General features: G+C 41.8%; 1 protein-coding gene across 1 annotated transcript; it reads left to right on the forward strand.

The window, feature by feature from the left end:
- The first annotated feature begins 378 nt into the window (after positions 1-378).
- LOC115421771 (H/ACA ribonucleoprotein complex non-core subunit NAF1-like) lies at positions 379-7,019 on the forward strand. The gene is given in 10 exon segments (XM_030137703.1): positions 379-468; positions 1,002-1,243; positions 1,347-1,491; positions 3,560-3,653; positions 3,736-3,818; positions 3,909-4,069; positions 4,168-4,219; positions 5,472-5,550; positions 5,632-5,849; positions 5,851-7,019. Coding segments are annotated over 10 exon segments (1,314 nt in total). The 5' UTR covers positions 379-384; the 3' UTR covers positions 6,007-7,019.
- The last annotated feature ends 2,327 nt before the right edge of the window (positions 7,020-9,346 follow it).

Raw genomic sequence — 9,346 nt, forward strand, 5'->3', positions numbered from 1 at the left:
TTACAGTGCGCAACACCACTGCGCATACCAGGAAAAACATGAGCCCACATGGTGAATACGGAGCATGCACCAGAGGGGTCAGGGTTCACGTGTGAAGCTTCCTGGGTTTACACCGGAAGTGCGTCAAAATAAAAACATAGCATTGTTTTACTACGATTTATTAGCTCAATACAAAAAGACCAGCTGGTGAAATTCAGACATTTTCCACAAATATGAACTCTTTAATGTATATACAGTCATAACACATCCACAGTAATTATTTAAGCGCAGTAGATCCCTAAAGTATTTCATGTTTGAACTGTTATTTTTGAATGGGTGAAATCGTTAGGTTGAGCTGGACTTTTACTTTGAAGGTCACCGGAAGTGGAGCCGGTTTGTAGAAACATGGATCCCGCCGATGAAACACATGAAGCTTGTCACGGCGCTGACCCATATTCTGCTTCATCGCTGCAGATTAAAACAGAAAATGTAAGATTATTTACCAGACTTCTATAAAGGTCGCTGCGCTGCTGCCGGTCCGTGGATGTTTAAAGCCTGTCGTAGCTGAAAATTTGCCTCGTTAGCTCTGGTTAGCATGTTAGCAAGCTAGCTAAAGAGGCTAATGTAACTAGTGATGTGTGTGTTTTATTTCATGGTATTATACTTTGTTACGTTTATGTTGATTTTTATGTGTAAACGCTGTACAGCAATCTTGAAATCATACCTGGGAGAGGTTGGCGTTAGTGGTGTATGTTTTACTTTGCTCTGCTACCTTTTCTGAACTAGAAAGGAGCTAAAATAAGAAATGTTCAACTATAGTCAAACTTAAATGATCTGACTTTTAATGTTGTTCTCTATGTTTCTGGTTACTATCCACAGCTGCAGTAATATTGCAGTCTATAGCAAGTATATCAGACAGTTAAAACATAAGCAAACATGAAAGCTGTATATTGAATCAGTAATATACTACACATCACCTGTAAATGTGTCTTCATGAGTTTTCCACTGTGTCTTCTTTCCAGATGGAAGAAAGACTGTTTGAAGAAAATGGACAGGTATTATTAACTCCAAAAGAGGAAGAGGAGGAGATGGAGGTCACAGGAGCGTCTAATTATACAGAAGCAGAAGCACAAGTGAAAACTGAGCCAGAGGCTGAAATGGGAATCACAGACACAGACTCCACTGCAGGGATGCAGTCTGAAGACAACGCGTGGACAGAACCGCTTGAGTGTAAGACGGAGGACGAAGATGATGATTCAGACAGGTATCTGCACACAACGATTTCACAAACAACCTCTTAGATCTGGTTACAGTTGTTTTCATCTGGAAGGTTAAAAGGTTCTGATGCTTTCTAATGTCATCTATAGTGATAGCTCTTCCTCCTCGTCATCTACATCATCTTCTTCTACATCCTCCTCTTCGCCTTCTGCACCGGTGCATGACATTGATGACGATGATGAGGGTTTCAGCCAATCAGCCCCAGTCAAAACACGAGACGAAGTCCTCCTCGAGGTCAGTCTGCAGTGATGGTTCATCTGAGTTTTAGTCCTGGAAATAAACAGACTGTTAGAATATAATACTTATGAAAGAGAAAATACAACAAAAAAACTGAGTTGTACATGAATATTCTGTTACACATATCATCATGTTGTCGAAGTAATTTTATTTTTTATTTGTATATATACTCTCGTACAACTTCGAAGTGTACTCCATCACAAGCTTTCTGTTTGTTTACTTGCCAAACCAAACATCACTTGGGCCTTTTCGGAATTCTACACAACCGCAGCAGCAAGACACTATGAAGCCGTTTCCGTGTTTGTTGCTACTGCGGCCATACTGTAGCTGCGTGGAATTCCCATTCCCACAATGCACTTCACAACAAAATTTCCAAAAGGCCTGAGTGACATATCGGTTTGGTATGTAAACAAATGGACTCCTTGTGATGGAGTACACTGTGAAGTTGTTCACCGTGAGGGAAGTGATTCAGGTGCGTAATCACAGATTCGTGATACTTAGGATATGACTGGGGTTTTACAGATTTGATGGAAAGTTGGTGATGAAAGTCATAATCAGCTTAAAGACACATAACAATACAACGTGATATGAATTATTGCTACAGTAATCTGCTTTGTCGTTTATTAACTTATCTAAAATTACCTCCCCATCAATGAATTTCAGCAATAGGCATGTGTTTTGTAAATATTATTTTGGGAAATGTATAATACGCTAATATAATACTTTGGTAATGTACTTGATCCTTTTTGGTGATAATGCATGTACACTTTTATTGTAGTCATGTTATTTCTACACTGTGCTATTTCTACGTTTGAGATTTATGAGTTTTTAAAGGGTACCTGTAGTGAATTGTCATTGCTAGCCATTTGTATTTTGGCTGCTCCCTATACAGGGTGAGTCAGAAAAAACGTTCTTTTCATTTAAAGAAATTGTACCACTGAAATGGAAATGCTTATTTTTCTTTTGATCATACAGTCATATTGATGTGGTTATTGAGCATGTCTGGCGATTGAATCATTGATTTATGGCATAGCATAACAGAGGGAATGTCCATTGTTTATTGTGCACCGAAATATCTGCCAACACAGTTTATGCCACCGTGAATGAAATTGAAATTGTCAACCATTACAGCATGTTTACTCGCCATCAAAATGTTTTGTCTCAACAAAGTCGTCCGGCACGACCTTCAACCTGGCTACCATTCAGATTGATGCAAATCTGTGCTCGTTGTCGCATCTCTAACACAGCTCTTCTCGCCATTCGTGTTCGTCGTAGGGCTTGGATTTCAGCCGTGATGCGATTTCGGAGTTCCTGAAGAGTTTGTGGAACAGTCTGATACACACGGTTTTTAAGATACCCCCACAAGAAAAAATCAAGGGGGTCAAGTCCGGGGATCTAGGTGGCCACTCTCTCTCCTGACCCAAACAGACAACTCGATGAGGAAATAATACCTGCAATCGCTGTGGTCTTGCCATGATGAAAACTCCCTGGGCACTGTCATGTAGGCCTATGTCCTGAGTGTGAAAGCAAAGCCCCGACTCCTGTAATTGTTGTCAATTTCAAGTTTGTTCACTGTGGCATACATTGTGTTGGCAGGTATTTCAGTGCCCAATAAACAATGGACCTTCTCTCTCTTATGCAATGCAATAAATCTATGACTACATCACCAGACATGCTCAATAACCACATCAATATGACTGTATGGTCAAAAGGAAAATCAGTGTTTCCGTTTTAGCAGTACAATTTCTTTAAATGGAAAGAGCGTTTTTTCTGACTCACCCTATAGGTTCTGCCCACTGGTTAATTCATGTCATAAAAGGTCCAGTGTGGTGCATTTACTTGTTTGTTTTTTTTATTACTGAACGTGCACCTCTTTTGCTTATACGTAATACACAGTTAATGTTGCAAGTATGACCAGTACAGGTACACTTTAAGCACAAGACGGTGTCAGGTTATATGGGCCTTGTTTAATTTGTATTAAGTGAGTGTGAAAATGGCACCGACCAATGCAAACTGACCAGGCTGACTAGACCAGATGCTCAGATATCCTCATATTTGTGTGCAGGACCTGCCAGCGGTGGAGGATCTGAGCGTGTTGTTACCAGAGGAAGCTGAACTGCAGCCGGTGGGAACGGTGTCCCGTATCATGAAGCAACTCGGTAAATATATCCAAACAGGTGTGATGTGGTGGGAGGAGGATGTTTGATCAGCATCGTGTTCAACCATTCTCTGTCTCTGCAGTTATCATTCAGTCTCTAGGGGACACGCCCCCTCTGACAGACGACAGCATCTTATTCACATCTGAGCGTCAGGCTGTGGGCAAGGTCAGGAACAGCAGACGAGTGTTTTGTCTTCATGCAGTTTAGTTCCTGATTTCACAGTCTAACCTCCTCTTCTTGTTTTCTGTGTTCCAGGTGTTTGAAGTGTTTGGTCCAGTTTGCAATCCATTCTACATACTGCGCTTTAACTCTCCTGAGCAGATAAACGAAAGAGGGTTAACACCGGGAGTCACGCTTTATTTTGCTCCAAACATCAAGGAGTACACAGGCTACATCCTCACACAGCAGCTCAAACTGTGAGTCCACACACAGGCCAAGAAAAAACATGATTAGGAGCCTAGTTCCGAACTAACAAAGCCAGTTAATTTGTGATTTTCCCTTTTTTGTTTTTTAGTATAAAAGGATCTGATGCATCCTGGAAGAACGATCAAGAACCACCAGCAGAGGTAAACCAGATCAGACATAATGTGGATCAGTTCAGGGGCTTATTACAAATTGGAGCAACTTTCAGTGCTTCTTTGTGGACATACACAGACATTTTATGGTATAGTCTTCTCAAAGGGAACTCAACGCTAGCTATTGTAATGGCAAGTTTGCATATATTCTATATTACATATAAGTTTGGTTGAACTCTGTATTATATGAGACAGGGTTTTATTCCTGTTAGACAAATGACTGTTTTGCATTCTGTGTTTGGTCAATGACATAGGGACATCTGTGTTGGAAACAGCTTTCTCACAGAAGTTATCTCTTCCAGATAGTCCATTCTAGCACAGGAGATATTGTGACACAGAGAGAGCATGATTTTTTTTTATTAGTTTTCATATAAGAGACAATGATGACTGTAATTTCTTGTACACTCATGCAGCTTGCCTCTGTACGATCGTACCTTGGAGCTCCAAGTAAAATTATACTGAAAAGACACTGATCGTATGAACTGACCATTTCTTATTTTGAGGACGAATGAGTAGAGTATTATTTTTTCCATAACACTATTTCAGAAGAGCACGTATAATACTAGCGGTTCCATCAGGTGACTTAGGTCATAGCTCGTTGTCAAGTACACGAGTACTAAAGCCAAGTTTCCACTATGTGGTATGGACTCAACTCGACTCAGCTTTTTTTGTTTCCGTTATGGAAAAGTACCTGGAATCTGGTACCCGATACTATTTTTTAGTATCTGCTCGGCCGAGGTTTGAAAATGGGTTGAAGAGATACTAAAATGTGACATGTAAACACAGCAGACCACTGATTGGTCAGAGAGTTGTCACTGCGTCATCAATGTGCGGCCCGTCATATTTAACAAATCAGATCCGGAACTTTATAGTTAATATACCGGTACGTTAAGTACATCCATGATGACAGCCCACAGAACGACACCGTGGTCAGTTGAGGAGGTTTAGACATTTCTGTCCTTAGTGACCAATGAATTGATTCAGCGTGAGCTTGACGGGGCATGAGTGAGTTTATGTCGTCTAGGAGTCATAAATTTTTGCCATTCTGGCCGTGAAATAGGAGTTAAATTCTGTTCTATGTAGTCTTAAAACGTCTTAACTTGTAGAAACCTGTAGGAACCCTGATTATACTTGAATGGAGCAAATGTAACACAGTAATTTCCCCCTGGGATTAATAAAGGATTCTGATTCATGTACTTTTCGGAGCTCACATTGTTCACCTGAATCTGTCCTCCGTCCTCAGGCTTTAGATTACAGCGACGACGAGAAAGAACAAGAAGCAAAGAGGAAAGCACGAAAGAAGAAGAACAGTAATAATCCAGGTGATCAGACCCTCTAACCGTCATGACGTTCAATGGTTCTTTTTGTTCTTCCCTCTTACATCCTTTTATGTTCCCTCTCAGATAAACCTTCCCAGAATGCCTCGCCTCAGCATCGGGACGGCAAGGGTTTCCAACCAAGACGTTCAGGGGCTTCGTTCAGACCCCAGAACCCGAGGAACCAACAACCACCATTCCACCACACTCCCCCTCCTCCACCTCCGCCCGGTCACCAGCACGTCTCCCCAGCATACCTGCCCCCTCCCTGCCCTTACCCCCCTCCACCTCCACACCACTTCCCTCTACCCCGGCTTCCCCCTCTATCCCCCTCCTCCTCCCTCCTTCTTCAATCCGGCTTTCTCCCCTCCCCTCTGGCCCCCGAACTCCATCCCCTACTCCAACCTCCCTCCTCCTCCTCCTCCTCCTCCTCCTCCTCCTCCCCCTCATCCACCTCAGTGAAACCCAGCGCAGTCCTCAGTACATCCCAGTGAAAGGCTAAAGTCTTGACGCATTCATACCAGAGATTCGCAATGAGACGAAACATTTTAAGAAAGATTTGTGGAGAAGTTGTCGTTGGTCGGTCTGAGCTGGACTAAAGCCTGAACCACAGACGATGAATAAGAGGTAAATGGAAGCACCGTGGGTTTGTGTTTTGTCCATAAAAGTACCTTTTATTCAGTAAGCAGACGCACACGAGCTGTTTATCAAAGTCAAAGTCTCCTGTTCAGCCTAAAACATGTTAAAGGAGAAATCATTTACAGATCCACCACAACACCTACTGCACTGTCCAGATAAAATAAATGTAGGGATGCACTGATGCCGATACCAGTATCGGTCCAATACTGAGCGCGTGTACTTCTACTCATACTTGTAAAAATGCTCCGATACGAACCACTTTACTGCAGCATTCAGTGCAGCAGGTACGTGGCGGAGGGGTAATGTCAGCACTGTGGAGATTTTTCAAAATAAACGATGGTGACAGAAGTAACAGCGACTGAAAGTTACGTTTGAGACACAGACGGATACAGATGGAGCGTTCTGTCTGTCCTCTGCTTACAGTTTGTGCGTAATTCTGTCGGTTTTCCGGGTGCTCGCCAATGTGTACCCAGATGGAGAATTCGGAGCAGTACCATCGGGAACCGTGGAGGTAGAGGATCCTTTCAAAGAGCGACTGTGTGAGTTAGAGAAAAACTACTGACGCATTTATACCAACTAACCTCATCAGTATCAACATTAGCATCCACATAAGTATTACCTCCTCTGTCGTCGCCGTGTTTGTTATTACTGACCTTCTTCGTCTCAAAAGACTACCGTACTTTCCAGGCAATAAAGTGCACCGGAATATAATCCACAACTGACTATAAACTGCGGCTGACTTTAAGTCGCACCTGACTATAAGCCGCAGGTGTCCACACTGTGACATGAGATATTTACACAGAAAGATGGTAAACAGACAGATTATTTAAATATTTATTTCCATCCCTTAACTGCTTTTTTCCAAACAGTGCCTGTAACACGGCAGTAAAACGTCAGGAACAGGCTGGTTCACAAACCCAGAAAAGTCATTGATCTGTATCTTCATCTTCCTTCTGCTCATTAAACCGCTGCAGTCGTCTTCTTCAGTGTTGGAGTTGAACGTCCTCAAAGGTTCCGTCACACTCCTTCTACGTCTCTCCTCCGTTGTTGCTCAGTGTCACTTCTGTGCTGCAGCTCTGTTTCCTTCTTTACAGACACATCGATTGCTTTTAACTTAAAAGCTGCAAAATCTGCATTTCTTCATGTGTTTTCCATGATGAGGGTTTGTGCATGACACGCAAAATGATTGTTCAAAGTTCCGATTCAAACTCCTCCTCTTCATCACCTCTTCCTCCTGTCTGTCTCACTTTTGTGCGTCCTCCTAGAACGCCCCCTGGTGGCCGTTAGCCTGTAAAACTATACTGGAGCTGCATCATGTATAAGCCGCAGGGTTCAAAACAAGAAAAAAGTAGCGGCTTATAGTCCAGAAAGTACAGTACTCTTCTTTGTGGTATTTGACAAGTAATTAAGAGCGTGCAATAAATGTCAGTAGCAGCACATTGTGCCAGTCAGAATAATGACAACAACAATAAAGCACATTTTCAAAGGTAACTAAGAATTGTAATGGTATTATTAAGTACTCATGTCGGTATCGGTGCATCCCTAATTAAACGAGACCAGAATGACTCCTGGGAGAAGTTGACATAGTGCAGACTCTTTCACACCTGGAAGTTCAGACCAAAGTTCGTATTCATGTTATATTCTCTACATTTGATTTTGTTCGTTTTGCTGCAGTGATTTAAAAGATTCTATTGTCATTGTCTGCACAGTCCGTGTTTCTCTTTATAGTAATTTTTAACACTTTCTAACATTTATCTAATTGTTGCATAACTGCCTGTCATTTATGAGAGTTTTGTTATTATCCAAAAACTGTTTCTGCTGTGTGTATAAACTGAAAAATGGTTCGGTTTGATCTGGACTGAAACCTGTTCTGTTGTCCGGTCCACATTGTGGTTCTGGGGAGGTTCCAGACCTGAAGAGGCAGGTTTGAGAGTGCGTTAACTCTATGGGAGCGTCTAGTTTAAGACAGTGGGTGTGTCACCTGTTTGAGCAGCCAATCAGCTTGTAGCAAACAGTCAGCTGGTCACGATGAGTGGAACAACACGAGACTTATGCTGCCTTCAGGTGCTATCGGGAAAATCATCCTTTCCACTTGTGAATTCAAAATTGCGAGTGCGCTGTGTTCAAGTGCTTTTGTAGTTGTAGTGAAATTAAAAATTACGAACACACAATCTACCGTGACCTGAAACTTGGATAAAACAGTTTTGGATGTGTTAATTAATCTGTTTTGACATGTTTTTTTGCAAATCGTCTGTTATAAATGCGCCAAATCCTCAGCTAGCTACAACAAAATAGTAATAAAAGCATTTATTGTTTAGCATTCGCCATGAATCCCTTGTTGCTCTATGCCATGTTGAAAAGGTCAAAGGTTATTTTCATCTCTGCATCTCGTGTATTAAAATTTTCCCCAGTTCTCCATTGGAAAAACAACGTGATGGGGCGTTCATGTGCAGTTTTTGGGTTCGTAACTAACATTTACCGTAGTTCCCAATAGCACGAGAAGGCAGGATGAATGGAATGGGATGGATCGTACAGGACATGTTTTTCTCAGTCTTTACTGTGATTCGTTTTTCTTCTGGTGTTGTATCTCCATGGTTACAGTCGTCTGTTTAGGGTGACGTTAACTCTTCTACTGATTCTTTCTCAAGTTTGGGGCATATATGTACAGCAGCTACAGTAGGTGCCGTTTTCAGTTAGAGCATTTTCATGGAAATGGATGGAAACTCATAAAAAAAAGTTTTCTCACTTTAAGTGGCCGATGCTTTTTGTCCGAGAAGAGTAAATACCCGTAAGGGGAAATAAAAACACCTTTCCTAAATAAATTCTGACGTATTGAACATTTAACTCATGACTGATTGATATTCTGACATGAGGGACTATGTTTTGTGTTGGATGTAGATAGGGATGCACAGATAATACTTTTTCCCAGACAGAGTACGAGTACTTACATTTGAGTACTTTCCGATACCGAGTACCAATACGAGTACTTAATAATCCCATTCCACTTGTTAGTTCCTTTTGTAAATGTGCTTTATTGTCGTTGTCATTAGTCTGACTGGAACAAAGTGCTGCTACTGACATTTAATGTGTTGGAATGAGAGTTTGTCAATTAATCCACCAGGGGGCGCCGCTCTGAATGAACCATACTGGACAAATACCACAA

The sequence above is a fragment of the Sphaeramia orbicularis genome, chromosome 1 (assembly GCF_902148855.1).
Source record: "Sphaeramia orbicularis chromosome 1, fSphaOr1.1, whole genome shotgun sequence".
Lineage (NCBI taxonomy): Eukaryota > Metazoa > Chordata > Actinopteri > Kurtiformes > Apogonidae > Sphaeramia > Sphaeramia orbicularis.